Source organism: Salmo salar, chromosome ssa04 (genome assembly GCF_905237065.1).
Source record: "Salmo salar chromosome ssa04, Ssal_v3.1, whole genome shotgun sequence".
Taxonomy (NCBI): Eukaryota; Metazoa; Chordata; class Actinopteri; order Salmoniformes; family Salmonidae; genus Salmo; species Salmo salar.
Genome location: NC_059445.1, coordinates 70,897,200 through 70,915,213, shown reverse-complemented (window position 1 = coordinate 70,915,213; position 18,014 = coordinate 70,897,200). Strand labels below are relative to the sequence as shown.

The following is an 18,014-nucleotide window of genomic DNA, read 5'->3' as shown; positions in this document are numbered from 1 at the left end:
CAACTGTGCTGTAATGCTTCACAAAGTACTGAACCTTTCTATTCTCATAGCTTCTACAGATTGTAAATAAAAAAAAAACATTTTTGCTAAAATAATTATTATTATTAATTGATTGACTATGGCTTTTCAAATCACCCAGTATTGCTATCTGCAGCGTTTAGTTCTAGGCAAATGTTGCAATTCTTCAGCCATTCCTGGACCTGTGACCAAAAACGAGCTATATATGGACGATGCCAAAATAAATTATCTAATGACTCTGCCTCCTCACAGCAAAAGCCTGTTTAAACATTGAGCACTTTCACCATTTTGGAGTAGTCAACTGGGTGGGACTTCCTATGGGTTAAGGAAGGATCATGTTAAAGGAAAGATCATTAAAAAATCCTTTCTCTTTCCTCATAGAACATAATGTCATGTTGGTTCATTGGCTGAGCTAGCCAATCGGTGTTATACTCACGTTAATATTTGTAATGACCCACACCATTCCATGGCATATACCCACACCATTCCAGAACAGAAAAGCTGATTTTTAATATTCTTAATTAGATTTTTTGGGGAATTTGGAAGGAAAACTATTTCACTCATAGTGTAATTCATTATTAGGTCATATGTCATAGAAATCTGGAAACACTGGACAGTTATTTTAAAGATATATGTAATGCCTTTTCTTTTGGAAATAAATTAATACCTCAGCCATTCTTAACGTTGGATGGTCCTGTTGTTTTTAAGACGTTTAGCAGGAATGTAAATCCTTGGCTAGCCAGCAGAATGTATGACAGTCAAACTATTTGATGGATACCTATTAGCAACAAACAATCAAGGTTTATTGTGTTTGGTCAATGACGCAAACTAAGATAAATCTCTGTCATTGGAAAACACAAATCATTACTCAAATTCAGGGCTCCTGAATGACTCCGATGTGCTACTAGATCAATATGGGGACTAGTATAGATTATTGTGTATTATTTGTGCATGCATCACGTTATTAATATGCCTTTATGGTGTTGTCTTATGACCTTATCTCAATATGCCTTTCAATGTTGATAATGGTATGACCTTATCTCTCTCTCCCAGGACGGCTACGATATGGAAGACGCTCTCTCCCTTCTGGGGGGAGGAGTATAACGTTCACCTGCCCCCGTCCTTCCATACCATCTCCTTCCATGTGCTGGATGAGGACTCACTGAGGTAATGAGGAGGTTGTCTCTTCTTAAAGTCAGCTTTTATATCATTGCCACACAAGGTTTTTACTACAGCAATAGTAAACAATCCTTTCAAGTCCTATGCAGTACTGTACTTTAATTTTGATATTATTTATATCTATGATGGACCCTATTCAAATATATTTAGGTCCTTTTTTTTAATACTCAATTCAAAACAGTACAGTACATTAACCCTTTACACTCATGGGAGTTGGCCTATATGGATAGGACTAAATTTAAATGTTTCTTACAGAAGAAATATGAAAAGCATAAGCATGGTGGAAATTGAAAAACAGTTTTGAGATTATGGGAACATTATTAGACCAAAGTTGAGGACACAACAGTTTACCTGACACAAGACTGAATATTAACATTACGCTGTTGATTTTTTACTATACTTATCGCCACATTTGTTAATCTAAAAATATTCTGGATACATTCAGTAACATGGTAAGAATATTCCTGGAAAATGTGGGGTAGGTACAAAATAAGACAAATAAACTACAAGGGTTTGAGTGAGAGGACTAACTGGTGTCTCCAAGTGGCCTCACAACTCTCAAGTAATTTCAATACACTTTTATGATTCAAAGGGCTCTGCTAGCTGTGCCGTTGAGGAACTAGAGCAAGCACACTTGTAGTTGCATCCTGCTATCACACAATTACTGTTGTTTAAGCAATCCAAAAACTGCCCATTTTTATAAATTGCAATCTGGGTCAGGTGGGCATCATCTGAAAGCTTGTTCTATTGCTAACATGACTAGCTAAGTTATAAAATATGATCTTTAGACTTTAACAAGGCAATTCAGAGAAACCGATTTGTAATTTTGGTGCGTGTTCTGCAGCAAATGTTATTCACAATAGACAAACAGGCTCATTCTGTTGAAAACAACCGAGGGTACGACACCATGTCATCTTGTAACTGTACATCAAGCATAGTGATCAAAAACATTGACACTGTAGATGACATGAGTTTTATGATATGGAAATGTGAAGTGCACATTTGTGCTTGGGTGTTTGGCTTGCTTGTATGACATTTGATCTTGCAAAATACATTGAGTCCTCTTAATTTACACCATTTCCCTCACTAAGATAACAAAACATTTGCATACGTTGCCCAATTAGCAGGAGAGATGGGGGCGGCAACTTGTCGCGTGCGGTGCTGAAGTTCAGAACGACTGTCAATCAAAACCCATGCAGAACTGTGAAGCGCAGAGCTTGAACTCTGACTTTGTTTTATAAAATCTTATTGTAAAGTCACTCTGTTCCAATTTAGGCCCTTATCAGTGTCAAAATCTGCCAGTTTCAACCACTATACAGGTATGAGTGCAAAAGGTTAAGGAATAAGTTACATGAAGAAGTTGTCTTCTGCTTTTTTTCAAGGAGGTACAGTACCAGTCAAAAGTTTAGAAACACCTACTCATTCAAGGGTTTTTCTTTATTTTTATTATTTTCTACATTGTAGAATAATAGTGAAGACATCAAAACTATGAAATAACACATGGAATCATGTGGTAACCAAAACGGTTTAAAACAAATCTAAATATATTTGAGATTCTTCAAAGTAGCCACCCTTTGCCTTGACAGCTTTGCACACTCTTGGCATTCTCTCAACCAGCTTCATGAGGTAGTCTCCTGGAATGCATTACGGTGAACAGGTGTGCCTTGTTAGAAGTTCATTTGTGGAATTTCTTTCCTTAATGCGTTTGAGCCAAGCAGTTGTGTTGTGACAAGGTAGAGGTGGTATACAGAATATAGCCCTATTTGGTAAAAAGCAAGTCCTTATTATGGCAAGAACCACTCAAATAAACAAATAGAAATGACAGTCCATCATTACATTAGGACATGAACGTCAATCAATCTGGAAAATTTCAAGAACGTTGGAAGTTTCTTCAAGTGCAGTTGCAAAAACCATCAAGCGCTATGAATGAAACTGGCTCCCATGAGGACCGCCACAGGAATGGAAGACCCAGAGTTACCGTTCCTGCAGAGGATAAGTTCATTAGTTACCAATTTCAGAAATTGTAGGCCAAATAAATGCTTCACAGAGCTCAAGTAACAGACCCATCTCAGCATCAATGGTTCAGAGGAGACTTCGTGAGTCAGGCCTTCATGGTTGAATTGCTGCAAAGAAACCACTATTAAAGGACACCAATAATAATAATAAGAAGACTTGCTTGGGCCAAGAAACATGAGCAATGGACATTAGGCCGGTGGAAATCTGTCCTTTGGTCTGAGTACACATTTGGTTCCAACCGCCATGTCTTTGTGAGACCCATAATCGGTGAGTGATGATCTCTGCATGTATGGTTCCCACGTGAAGCATGGAGGAGGTGGTGTGATGGTGTGGGGGTGCTTTGCTGGTGACACTGTCAGTGATTTATTTAGAATTCAAGGCACACTTAACCAGCATGGCTACCATAACCCTCTGCAGCAATACGCCATCCCTTCTGGTTTGGGCTTAGTGGGACTAAGACCCAACACACCTCAAGGCTGTGTAAGGGCTATATGACCAAGAAGAAGAGTGATTGAGTGCTGTATCAGATGACCTGGCCTCCACAATCATCCGACCTCAACCGAATTGAGATGGTTTGGGATGACTTGGACCGAAGGAAAAGCAGCCAACAAGTGCTCAGCATATGTGGGAACTCCTTGAAGACCGTTGGAAAAACATTCCTCATGAAGCTGGTTGAGAGAATGCCAAGAGTGTGCAAAGCTGTCAAGGCAAAGGGTGGCTACTTTGAAGTATCTAAAATAAGACGTATTTTTTTGGTTACTACGTGTTATTTCATAGTTTGATGTCTTCACTATTATTCTACAATGTAGAAAATAGTAAAAATTAAGGGAAACCCTTGAATGAGTAGGTGTGTCCATGTCACGTCTGCTACGTGGAAACATGCAGTGTATTCGGAAAGTATTTAGACTCCTTTCCTTTTTCCACATTTTGTTACGTTACAGCCTGATTCTAAAATGGATTAAATTTGTTTTTTTCCCCTCATCAATCTACACACAATAACCTGTTTTCACTTTGTCATTATGGGGTTTCAGAAATTTTTGCAAATGTATTAAGTAAAAAAATCTGAAACATTTTTCCCCATAAGTATTCAGACCCTTTGCTATGAGACTCTAAATTGAGCTCAGGTGCATCCTGTTTCCATGGATCATCCTTGAGATGTCTCTAAAACTTGATTGGAGTCCGTCTGTGGTATATTCAACTGATTGGACATGATTTAGAAAGGCACACACCTGTCTATATTTAAGGTCCCACAGTTTACAGTGCATTTCAGAGCAAAAACCAAGCCATGAGGTTGAAGGAGTTGACTGTAGAGCCCCGAAACATGATTGTCTCAGCACAGATCTGGGTAAGGATACCAATAAAAATTGTAGCATTGAAGATCCCCAAGAACAAGTACAACCAAAGACAACCATCTCTGTAGCACTCCACCAATCAGGCCTTTATGGTAGAGTGGCCAGACGGAAGTCACTCCTCAGTAAAGGCACATGACAGCTCGCTTGGAGTTTGCCAAAAGGCACCTAAAGGACTCAGACCATGAGAAACAAGATTATCTGGTGTGATGAAACCAAGATTGAACTCTTTGGCCTGAATGCCAAGCGTCACATCTGGAGGAAACCTGGCACCATTCAGCTGCAGGGACTGGGAGTCAGGATCGAGACAAAGATGAACGGAGCCAAGTACAGAGAGATCCTTGATGAAAACCTGCTCCAGAGTGCTCAGGACCTCTGGGGAAAAGGCTGGGGCAAAGGTACACCTTCCAACAAGAACACGACCTTAAGCACACAGACAATGCAGGAGTAGCTTTGGGACAAGTCTCTGAATGTCCTTATGTGGCCCAGCCAGAGCCCGGACTTGAACCCGATCGAACATCTCTGGATAGACCTGAAAATAGCTGTGCAGCAACGCTCTCCATCCAACCTGACAGAGCTTGAGAGGATCTGCTGAGAAGGGAGAAACACTCCAAATACAGGTGTGTCAAGCTTGTAGCGTCATACCCAAGAAGACGCGGGGCTGTAATCGCTGCCAAAGATGCTTCAACAAAGTACTGAGTAAAGGGTCTGCATGCTTATGTAAAAGTGATATTAATTCTTTTTTTTATTTTTTATACAAACATGTTTTTGCTTTGTCATTACAGGGTATTGTGTGTAGATTTTGATGAGCGGGGGAAACAATTTAATACATTTTAGAACAAGGCTGTAACGTAACAAAATGTGATACAAGTCAAGCAGTCTGAATACTTTCCGACTGTATTGTAGACCTATATTTAAAAGAAAAATATAATAATTTAGTTGTCTTAACAAATTTCTGGGATATTTAGCGTCCTCTTCTCCCTGGGCTTGCAATCAGTTGCGGTGTGCAAAAAACGGCTGCGCCGGTATAAAACCAGGAAGTTGATTACAAGTGACCCATTGTCTTATCATAAGACCTTTGAACATGAGAAGTTGCTAAAACTACATTATTGTGCAAGAAAAACCTGTGACGGCTAGCCTGCATTGCGGTAAACATACACACTGCAGACTCATATGAATTTATTATTGACAGTGGTACAAACTTGAAGAGCAAGTTCAGTGGAATCTACCTAACCTGTCGCCCTTGTCGTTCCAGCCGTGATGACGTCATCGGGAAGGTATCCATCAATAAGGAAGCCTTGGCTGCCAAACCACAAGGTGAGACCTCGCTGCGGCTGTGTTTTCCTCAAATCATGGCCGGAGGCAATATATACTGCTCAAAAAAATAAAGGGAACACTTAAACAACACAATGTAACTCCAAGTCTATCACACTTCTGTGAAATCAAACTGTCCACTTAGGAAGCAACACTGATTGACAATACATTTCACATGCTGTTGTGCAAATGGAATAGACAACAGGTTGAAATTATAGGCAATAAGCAAGACACCCCCAATAAAGGAGTGGTTCAGCAGGTGGAGACCACAGACCACTTCTCAGTTCCTATGCTTCCTGTCTGATGTTTTGGTCACTTTTGAATGCTGGCGGTGCTTTCATTCTAGTGGTAGCATGACAACCCACACAAGTGGCTCAGGTAGTGCAGCTCATCCAGGATGGCACATCAATGCGAGCTGTGGCAAGAAGGTTTGCTGTGTCTGTCAGCGTAGTGTCCAGAGCATGAAGGCGCTACCAGGAGACAGGCCAGTACATCAGGAGACGTGGAGGAGGCCGTAGGAGGGCAACAACCCAGCAGCAGGACCGCTACCTCCGCCTTTGTGCAAGGAGGAGCAGGAGGAGCACTGCCAGAGCCCTGCAAAATGATCTCCAGCAGCCCACAAATGTGCATGTGTCTGCTCAAACGGTCAGAAACAGACTCCATGAGGGTGGTATGAGGGCCCGACGTCCACAGGTGGGGGTTGTGCTTACAGCCCAACACCGTGCAGGACATTTGGCATTTGCCAGAGAACACCAAGATTGGCAAATTCGCCACTGGCGCCCTGTGCTCTTCACAGATGAAAGCAGGTTCACACTGAGCACGTGACAAACGTGACAGAGTCTGGAGACGCTGTGGAGAACGTTCTGCTGCCTGCAACATCCTCCAGCATGACCAGTTTGGCGGTGGGTCAGTCATGGTGTGGGGTGGCATTTATTTGGGGGGCCGCACAGCCCTCCATGTGCTCGCCAGAGGTAGCCTGACTGCCATTAGGTACCGAGATGAGATCCTCAGACCCCTTGTGAGACCATATGCTGGTGCGGTTGGCCCTGGGTTCCTCCTAATGCAAGACAATGCTAGACCTCATGTGGCTGGAGTGTGTCAGCAGTTCCTGCAAGAGGAAGGCATTGATGCTATGGACTGGTCCGCCCGTTCCCCAGACCTGAATCCAATTGAGCACATCTGGGACATCATGTCTCGCTCCATCCACCAACGCCACGTTGCACCACAGACTGTCCAGGAGTTGGCGGATGCTTTAGTCCAGGTCTGGGAGGAGATCCCTCAGGAGACCATCCGCCACCTCATCAGGAGCATGCCCAGGCGTTGTAGGGAGGTCATACAGGCATGTGGAGGCCCCACACACGACTGAGCCTCATTTTGACTTGTTTTAAGGACATTACATCAAAGTTGGATCAGCCTGTAATGTGGTTTTCCACTTTAATTTTGAGTGTGACTCCAAATCCAGACCTCCATGGGTTGATAAATTGGATTTACATTGATTATTTTTGTGTGATTTTGTTGTCAGCACATTCAACTATGTAAAGAAAAAAGTATTTTAATAAGATTATTTCTTTCATTCATATCTAGGATGTATTGTTTAAGTGTTCCCTTTATTTTTTTGAGCAGCTTACAAGCTGTGTTTTGGCCCAAAACATGTCCAATTTATTTAGCCATGTGCACTTTCCTTTACGCTAACACTGACCAATTTCTTTGAGTTTTAGCAACTTCCATGTTCTCAGAAATGATGACAGAGAGGAGACTGGAGTAAGCTAGTTGATCTTCGCATGTTGTCTGGTCAAATGGACCCATGTTTTTTGAACAACGGTACACTACCGGTCACAAGTTTTAGAACACCCACTAAATTGTAGAATAATAGTAAAGACATCAAAACTATGAAATAACACATGGAATCATGTAATAACCCTAAAAGTGTTCAATCAAAATATATTTCAAATAGCCACCCTTTGCCTTGACAACTTTGCACACTCTTTGCATTCTTTCAACCAGCTTCACCTGAAATGCTTTTACAACAGTCTTGAAGGAGTTCCCACATATGCTGAGCACTTGTTGACTGATTTTCCTTCACTCTGCGGTCTGACTCATCCCAAACCATCTCAATTTGGTTGGGGGATTGTGGAGGCCAGGTCATCTGATGCAGCACTCCATCATTCCATCACTCCTTTTTTGCCAAATAGCCCTTCCACAGCCTGGTGTGTTGGGTCATTGTCCTGTTGAGAAACAAATGATAGTACCACTAAGCCCAAACCAGATGGGATGGCGTATTGCTGCAGAATGCTGTGGTAGCCATGCTGGTTAAGTGTGCGTTGAATTCTAAATAAATCAGTGTCACCAGCAAATCACTCCCACACAATAATAACAACACCACCTCCATGCTTTACGGTGGGAAATACACATGCGGAGATAATCATTCCCCCACACCGCGTCTCACAAAGACACGGCGGTTGGAATCAATAATCTCCAATTTGGAGTCCAGACCAAAGTACACAATTTGTAAGTCGCTCTGGATAAGAGCGTCTGCTAAATGACGTAAATGTAAATGTACACATTTCCACCAGTCTAATGTCCATTGCTTGTATTTCTTGGCCCAAGCAAGTCTCTTCTTCTTATTGGTGTCCTTTAGTAGTGGTCTCCTCTGAACAGTTGATGTTGGGATGTGTCTGTTACTTGAACTCTGCGAAGCATTTATTTAGGCTGGTATTTCTGAGGCTGGTAACTCTAGTGAACTTATCCTCTGCAGCAGAGGTAACTCTGCCTCTTCCATTCCTGTGGCAGTCCCCTTGAGAGCCAGTTTCATCATAGCGCTTGATGGTTTTTGCTACTACACTTGAAGAAACTTTCAAAGTTCTTGAAATTTTCCGTATTGACTGACCATGTTTTAAAGTAATGATGGACTCATTTCTCTTTGCTTATTTGAGCTGTTCTTGCCATAATATGGACATGGTCTTTTACCAAATAGGGCTATCTTCTGTATACCCCCACCCCCACCTTGTCACCACACTACTGATTGGCTCAAACGCATTAAGAAGGAAAGAAATTCCACAAATGTACTTTTTAACAAGGCACACCTGTTAATTGAAATGCAATCCAGGTGACTACCTCATGAAGCTGGTTGAGAGAATGCCAAGAGTGTGCAAAGCTGTCATCAAGGCAAAGGGTGGCTATTTGAAGAATCTCACATTTTATTTAAATATGTGTTGATTTGTTTAACCTCTTGGGGCTAGGTGGGACGCTAGCGTGCCACCTGTGGTGCACTCCATCAACAGCAGGTGCATTTCAAGAGCGGCAAATTTGAATCCAAATAAATGTCAAAATTCAAATTTTTCAAAAATACAACTATGTTACACCATTTGAAAGATAAACATCTCCTTAATCTAACCACGTTTTACGATTTCAAAAAGGTTTTACGGCGAAAGCATAAATTTAGAGTATGTTAGGACAGTACATTTACAAGAGTTGTGTGTAATGTTTTGTCAAGTCAAAGACAGGGTCACCAAAACCATAAAACCAGCTAAAATGATACACTAACCTTTTACAATCTCCATCAGATGACACTCCTAGGACATTATGTTAGACAATGCATGCATTTTTAGTTCTATCAAGTTCATATTTATATACAAAAACAGCGTTTTACTATGGCATTGATGTTGAGGAAATCGTTTCCTCCAATAACCGGCAGTCAAGTCAGCGTCAGAAATTAAATAATTAAAATTAGAAAACATTGGTAAAATATTATATTGTCATTTAAAGAATTATAGATTTACATCTTTTGAACGCAATCAACTTGCCAGATTTAAAAATAACCTTACTGGGAAATCACACTTTGCAATAATCTGAGCACTGTGCCCAGAAAAATACGCGTTGCGATACAGACTAGACGTCATGTTGGGGAGATCTAAAATCGAAAATACTATGTAAATAATCCATTACCTTTGATTCTCTTCATCAGATGTCACTTCCAGGTATCACAGGTCCATAACGAATGTAGTTTTGTTCAAAAAAGCTCATCATTTATGTCCAAAAATCTCCGTCTCGTTAGCACATGATGTAAGCCAGCCGGACTTCTCGTCATGAACGAGGGGAAAAAATATATTTCCGTTCGTTCAAACATGTCAAACGTTGTATAGCATAAATCATTAGGGCCTTTTTAACCAGAACATGAATAATATTCAAGGTGGACGAATGCATAGCCTTTTATAACGTATTGGAACGAGGGTACCCAACATGAAGTAGCGCGCCAGGTGTCTAATGGGACATCACCGTTCCATGGCTCTTGTTCGGTCAGATCTCCCCTCCAGAAGACTCAAAACACTTTGTAAAGGCTGGTGACATCTAGTGGAAGCAATAGGAAGTGCCAAAATATTCCTAAACCCCTGTGTTTTTCAATGGGAGAGGTTTAAACTCAATACAACACATCAGGTATCCACTTCCTGTCAGAAAATGTCTCAGGGTTTTGCCTGCCAAATGAGTTCTGTTATACTCACAGACACCATTCAAACAGTTTTGGAAACTTTAGAGTGTTTTCTATCCATATATAATAAGTATATGCATATTCTAGTTACTGGGTAGGATTAGTAACCAGATTAAATCGGGTACATTTTTTTTATCCAGACGTGCAAATGCTGCCCCCTAGACCCAACAGGTTAACACATTTTTGGTTACTACATGATTCCATATGTGTTATTTCATAGTTTTGATGTCTTCACTATTATTCTACAATGTAGACCTTTTGACCGGTAGTTATGTCTCAACTCGTCCTTCCAGTAAAGGAATTCCCTCTACTCTGTAAGAGTAAAAGGGATCAGATGAGTTCAGGAGTAAAGTCATCTTGTGTGCTTAGTCATTATCTGGACTATTGATTCAAGGATCCCTGCATTCCACTGTTGTCATGACGCTGGTGTGGTGAGTCATGACGCTGGTGTGGTGAGTCATCACATAGCCCTAGAGCATACTTTTGTTTTCTAAATAACTGACACGACAATCACATAGGTTCACAAGTGGATATTCCTTGAATGAGGTCTTACTCACTTGGTTCATAAGTCTGGGTTTGCACTGAGAAAAGGCCCACTGGATTTTAATGGGCCAGTTTCCCGGACAGAGAATCAAGCCTGTGCATGGTCCTGGACTAAAAAGCATGATCAATATCCATTGAAATAACTTCTTAGTCCAGGACTGGGCTTAATCTTTGTATGGGAAACCGGCCCATAAAAATGAAGTGGGCCTTTTCCCAGTGCAATCTCAGACTTATGGTTAGAATAACACTTATCCCACCAACGCTGCTTTGAGCCATTGTTTGTCTGATCGTCTCTACCTGCTGGCTTACCTTAGTGTTGCCAGGCTGACTCACTGGGCAAAACACAGGGGTGACTACAGAGCTTCGTGAAGAGAGTGGCATGTGGGTGAGGGGCCTGAGTCACACTGCACAGTAGGGTCGTGACACTGATGCTGGTCGTGGGGGGTAGTCTTACTCAGTTTTCTCCCATGCAGGGATGATGGTGACTTTCTGGCACTCACGAAGACGAGGGCGGGATCACTCATTAGTCTTGGTGGCTGGTACTTGCTGAAGGTGTAGCTAATAACTCCAATGAGCATTATGTATTTGTAAGATGTGGCAGCTTGTTTAAATTCCCAAGATACTTCTAGATAATTACGAGCTGATTGATCAACTCTGTTATGATTCACATGGTAGCAAGCCAACTGGTATAATGCTTTGTTACTTCCAATAATATGAATAATATGTTGTTTATACAGGATTTTTGTAGGGCATCATGCATGCTTAAGACAGGCCAATGATATACCAGTTTGGTGTAGTCTGTTATGATCAAACATTTTTACCAAACACTGTACACTACAAGACAACATATAAACGTTAGCTTCTTTATATTGCATCTCCTGTATACAGTACGTCATTGGATCTCAGTTTTGTGGACTGGTAATCATTTACAAACAGTGAAAGAACATCTCTTACTCATAATCACAAAGGCTAGATGGAGCACTTTTCCAGGGGTCTATTGCTTTCTCATTGTTATGATTAAGGGAAGTGTTTATACATAAGTCGGGCAAGCATATTCATACCCTCTTGTCTCCGCATTGTAATCCATTGCAGATGCGTTGCTTTGGAAACAAAGGCTTCGCCTGGTTGGTCAGAGACAAGTTTTAAAGGGGAGACCAAGGCTTAAATTAAAGGGGATGAACAGTGACTTCATTTGTCATCCTTGTTTAAACGGTAGGCCAAACATTAAAGGAGACGAACAGTCATCACCCCTCACCCTTTTATCTGCTACACCATCAGAGCCTTCAACATGTTACTTTTTTTTCTGAAGACATAATTAAATGAGAATCATTCCAGTTTGAAAACCACCACAAAAATAGATCCCTTTTGTGTGATGTCAGGCCATGTTCTACTGCTTGACAGTGTGAATGTGCTTCTATGCTAGGGGGCTCACACTTGAGGTGTCTGGGGGATTACTGTGGAAATAACCTTGAGAGAAGCAGGCTGTATGGAGAGGGACCTCTGAGAAAGGGGGTGGGAGCAGGAGGAAGGGGGTGGAAAAGAGAGGACTGTGAGAGCAATGAATCACCTTTTGAAGCAGGCAGGTCAAAGCTTGAAAGGTTAGAGACCCCTAGTGTGTGTGTGTGTGTTTGCCAGTCACGGTTTGAACACTTTCATGGATGAGACCTTTCACTGATGCCGACTGCCCTCTGCCAAGGTTTGGTCAAGTGTATACTAATCCTAAACAGAATGCTGTGGAGAACATTTGTGCGTTTGAACGTCTTGGAAAAACTATCTGGCCTTAACAGATATTCTTAAATCTCAACCCGGTACAGACCGAAGAGGACTGGCCACCCCTCAGAGCCTGGTTCCTCTCTGGGTTTCTTCCTAGGTTTCTGCCTTCTGGGGATTTTCTTTTCTAGCCACTGCTCCTGCATTGCTTGCTCTTTGGTGTTTTAGGCTGGGTATCTGTAAAGCACTGCTGATGTAAAAAGGGCTTTAAAATCAATCACATTTATTTTATAAAACATTTTAAGTCGAGTCAACTCGTACTCATCCATATTTGATATCATTTTGTTTTTTTAGTTCAGTTTCCCTCATTGTACATGTTTTAGGAGATGGCATATACCAGACAGGACGGCGACGTTTCCTCAGAATGGTCTTCACATGGTCTCTGTCCCAAATGGCACCCTACTCCCTTTATAGTGCACTGCTTTTGACCAGGGTCCATATGACTCTGGTAAAACGTAGCGTACTATAAAGGGACTTGTGGGCCAGAGACCGTACATGAACTATTCAGTGTTACTGGTGTATTTTTCTACTCTAAAACCACTGACATTACTTTTCATGCTGTGCTCGAAATGGAAACTGACCGACTCCTTGTTTCAGTTCACTTATTCTGAAATTACTTCATCAATGTTGTGCCCATTGTAGACAGGAGTCTCCCTTCCTCCAGTTTCTGTTCCCTGGCTGAATGCCAGCCAACATTTCACAATGTTCAGAGAAAAGCCTTTGTCATCAACACAACTTACTCCTCTCACTGTTTGTTCTTGAATAGATAGTTAATTGTACATTTTCAGCACAACGGGAATTTGACTTCTAAGATGGAGATTGAAAAATAACTGATAATCAAGACAGCCCTCAAAATAGAGGCGATGAAACTACTGCTGTCAGTCTGAAGTTTAAGGCCTCCATGGTTGTCCCAAATGGTACCCTTTTCCCTATATTGTGCCTCTTTTGACAAAAATAGTGTAATATGTAGGGAATAGGGTCCCATATCGCCTCATGGCCACAAGTAGCTATCAGCACAGATCATTGACCAATGTTCCATCTGTTTTGTAACCCATGCGCAGTCCGCTGAACCAATGATCAGACTGTTTGTAACCCACGCACAGTCCGCTGAACCAATGATCTGTATCTGCATTAGAAACAAGACAGCCTAATAAAAAAAAAAAGCCTCAAAGCTTTTTTTTCCGTCCTGCTTTGTGGAAACGTCTGTGGTTGTAGCCAGATTTATTTTTGTCCCTCACTCAGCCGGCAATAAAGAATAATGTTGCTTGACTAGAGACACCCTGGAATATCAATCAGGAGAAAAAACACTTCTTTCAAGGGTAAACACAGAACGATTCTGGGAAATCTTTCCGACTTGATAGGACACTTCATAAATCATTGGGAAGCTGGAAGAAATAGGCCTACTGGTTGAATGTAGTTGGAAATTATCTGGAGGGATGAAGAGTCAATTCACTGGTTGTTTCATTCAGCTTCTGTATTTTATGCATTGACTTTATGATGAGCTGAATTCTGACAAAATACATGAGTTGGGCCATATGTAGGAAATAAATGTGAAATAGCTACTGTACTCTGAAATATCAGACCTGGAAAACCTTTGGATAATACCAATGATTGTAAGGATAATAACAGATTTAGTGAGACTGAGACTGTCCTAATGTTTTCCTTTTAATCAAGGAACTTATTGCCTGTGGTTTATTTCCCGATAAATCTACAATTTATTGCTTGTGCTTGGTTGACTAAATCTGTTATTATCCTTAGTCATTGGTATTATCCAGAGGTTTTCCAGGTCGGATATTAATTCAGAGTACAGTATATTTGAGTCCAAATTGCAGTGCATGTATTAGATCTGTTCCAGTTCGGAGGCTGTTGAATGCAGGTTTAAACCGGGTTCAAGATCTACTCGCGCAGAACCGACTGCATCACAGGCATTTAGGTATTTTACATAAAGCCTCCAAAAGCCTGAGACGCAGAGAAAGGATGTTATTGGTGGGATTTATTCACTGTGTGTGTACGACATACTGTATTCCCCTCACGAATTACCTTATCTCATCAGAGCAATACACAAGCCATCTCAAACAGGAAAGTGTGTTTTATGAGCATGTTTTCTTATATATATTTTGGGTTTTATTTATTTATTTAACCTTTGGTTATGAGCGTGTAAAGTGCATTTGCTATAGGACCATATCTCACGTGTCCCCACACTAACTTTCCTGTGTGTTGAAGGGCTGGATGGCTGGGTGAACCTAACTGAGATTGACCCAGATGAGGAGGTGCAAGGGGAGATTCACCTCCAGATATCAGTGTTAGGGGACGTCCCCAGGATACTGCGCTGCCAAGTACTGGAGGCCAGGTAAGACATGGATGTTGGCTAGTCCTGTATGGCTCATTTGTTGGGGCATAGCGCTTACAATGCCAGGATTGTGGCTTTAATTCTCGCAGTGGCCATCCATACCAAAATGTATGCATTTACTACAGGAAGTTGGATAAAATTGCCTACTAAATGTCTTAGTACATACAGTGGGGGAAAAAAGTATTTGATCCCCTGCTGATTTTGTACGTTTGCCCACTGACAAAGAAAGGATCAGTCTATAATTTTAATGGTAGGTTTATTTGAACAGTGAGAGACAGAATAACAAAAATATCCAGAAAAACGCATGTCAAAAATGTTATAAATTGATTTGCATTTTAATGAGGGAAATAAGTATTGGACCCCCTCTCAATCAGAAAGATTTCTGGCTCCCAGGTGTCTTTTATACAGGTAAAGAGCTGAGATTAGGAGCACACTCTTAAAGGGAGTGCTCCTAACCGCAACTTGTTACCTGTAAAAAAGACACCTGTCCACAGAAGCAATCAATCAATCAGATTCCAAACTCTCCACCATGGCCAAGAACAAAGAGCTTTCCAAGGTTGTCAGCGACAAGATTGTAGACCTACACAAGGCTGGAATGGGCTACAAGACCATCGCCAAGCAGCTTGGTGAGAAGGTGACAACATTTGGTGCGATTATTTGCAAATGGAAGAAACGCAAAAGAACTGTCAATATCCCTCGGCCTGGGGCTCCATGCAAGATCTCACCTCGTGGAGTTGCAATGATCATGAGAATGGTGAGGAATCAGCCCAGAACTACACGGGAGGATCTTGTCAATGATCTCAAGGCAGCTGGGACTATAGTCACCAAGAAAACAATTGGTAACACACTACGCCGTGAAGGACTGAAATCCTGCAAGGTACCCCGGCTCAAGAATACATATACATGCCCGTCTGAAGTTTGCCAATGAACATCTGAATGATTCAGAGGACAACTGGGTAAAAGTGTTGTGGTCAGATGAGACCAAAATGGAGCTCTTTGACATCAACTCAACTCGCCGTGTTTGGAGGAGGAATGCTGCCTATGACCCCAAGAACACCATCTCCACCGTCAAACATGGAGGTGGAAACATTATGCTTTGGGGGTGTTTTTCTGCTAAGGGGACAGGACAACTTCACGCATCAAAGGGATGATGGACGGGGCCAGGCACCGTCAAATCTTGGGTGAGAACCTCCTTCCCTCAGCCAGGGCATTGAAAATGGGTCGTGGATGGGTATTCCAGCATGACAATGACCCAAAACACACGGCCAAGGCAATAAAGGAGTGGCTCAAGAAGAAGCACATTAAGGTCCTGGAGTGGCCTAGCCAGTCTCCAGACCTTAATCCCATAGAAAATCTGTGGAGGGAGCTGAAGGTTCGAGTTGCCAAACGTCAGCTTCGAAACCTTAATGACTTGGAGAAGATCTGCAAAGAGGAGTGGGACAAAATCCCTCCTGAGATGTGTGCAAACCTGGTGGCCAACTACAAGAAACGTCTGACCTTTGTGATTGCCAACAAGGGTTTTGCCACCAAGTACTAAGTCATGTTTTGCAGAGGGGTCAAATACTTATTTCCCTCATTAAAATGCAAATCATTTTATAACATTTTTGACATGCGTTTTTCTGGATTTTTGTTGTTGTTATTCTGTCTCTCACTGTTCAAATAAACCTATTAAAATTAAAATTATAGACTGATCCTTTCTTTGTCAGTGGGCAAACGTACAAAATCGGCAGGGGATCAAATACTTTTTTCCCCCACTGTACACATTCATTACCTAGAAGGTGACAAATTACCCGTGGGCTCTAGGGTGGACCTACTTATCAGGATTTACTCTAGATATGCCGACGGCATCGCTTTGTATAGCAACTACATCACACAAGGCCAGTGCTGATCATTGGTAGTGGATGAGGTGGGGTCTACCATCACTGTATACATTTAATATACATTTTCTTTTACCACTTCTCTATGTATAACCAATTTGTTTATGAATAATTCAGATGTTTTGGATGTTATATACACTACATCACCAAAAGTATGTGCACACCTGCTCGTCAAACATCTCATTCCAAAATCGCAGGCATTTAATATGGAGTTGATCCCCCTTTTTGCTGCTATAACAGCCTCTTTTCTGTGAAGGCTTTCCACTAGATAAACATTGCTGCAGGGACTTGCTTCCATTCAGCCACAAGCGCATTAGTGCGGTCGGGCATTGATGTTGGGCGATTAGGCCTGGCTTGCAGTCGACATTCCAATTAATCCCAAAGGTGTTCGATTAGGTTTGCGGTCCGGGCTCTGTGCAGGCCAGGCTGTATCACAATCGGCCGTGATTGGGAATCCCATAGGGCGGCGGACAATTAGCCCAGTGTCGTCTGGGTTTGGCCGGTGTAGGCCGTCATTGTAAATAAGAATTTGTTCTTAACTGACTTGCCTAGTTAAATAACAGTTCTACCACACTGATCTCAACAAACCATTTTTCTATGGACCTTGCTTTTTGCATTGGGGCCTTGTCATGCTGGAACAGGAAAGGGCCTTCCCAAACTGTTGGAAGCACAGAATCATCTAGAATGTCATTGTGTTTTCACTGCTCCAGAGTCCAATGGCGGCGAGCTTTACACCACTCCAGCCGACACTTGGCATTGCGCATGGTGATCTTAGGCTTGTGTGCGGCAGCTCGGCCATGGAAATCCATTTCATGAAGCTCCAGACTAACAGTTATTGTGCTAACGTTGCTTCCAGTGGCAGTTTGGAACTCGGTAAATTGTTTTAACTGAGGACAAACTATTTTTACGCCCTTCACCACTCGGCGGTCCCATTCTGTGAGCTTGTGTGGCTTACCACTTCATTGCTCTTAGACGTTTTCACTTCACAATAACAGCACTTACAGTTGACCGGAGCAGCTCTAGCAGGGCAGAAACTTGATGTGCTTGTTGGACAGGTGGCATCCTATGACTGTGCCACTTTGACAGTCACTGAGCTCTTAAGGCCATTCTAC

At 42.0% G+C, this 18,014-nt stretch overlaps 1 protein-coding gene across 5 annotated transcripts in view; it reads left to right on the top strand.

The window, feature by feature from the left end:
• Nucleotides 1-18,014, top strand: part of rasa4 (RAS p21 protein activator 4) — a 76,434-nt gene that overhangs the window by 14,881 nt on the left and 43,539 nt on the right. For 4 of the 5 annotated variants that reach the window (XR_006769667.1, XM_014197850.2, XM_014197851.2 and 1 more), the window contains 3 exons: nt 1,072-1,185; nt 5,818-5,879; nt 14,899-15,025. The exons of the other annotated variant lie outside the window; for it this stretch is intronic. Coding sequence is in view for 3 of the 4 variants with exons in the window: in XM_014197850.2 (XP_014053325.1) it covers nt 1,072-1,185; nt 5,818-5,879; nt 14,899-15,025 (303 nt within the window). In the remaining variant the exon portion in view is untranslated. The remainder of the gene's footprint in view (nt 1-1,071; nt 1,186-5,817; nt 5,880-14,898; nt 15,026-18,014) is intronic. 5 annotated transcript variants of the gene reach the window in all.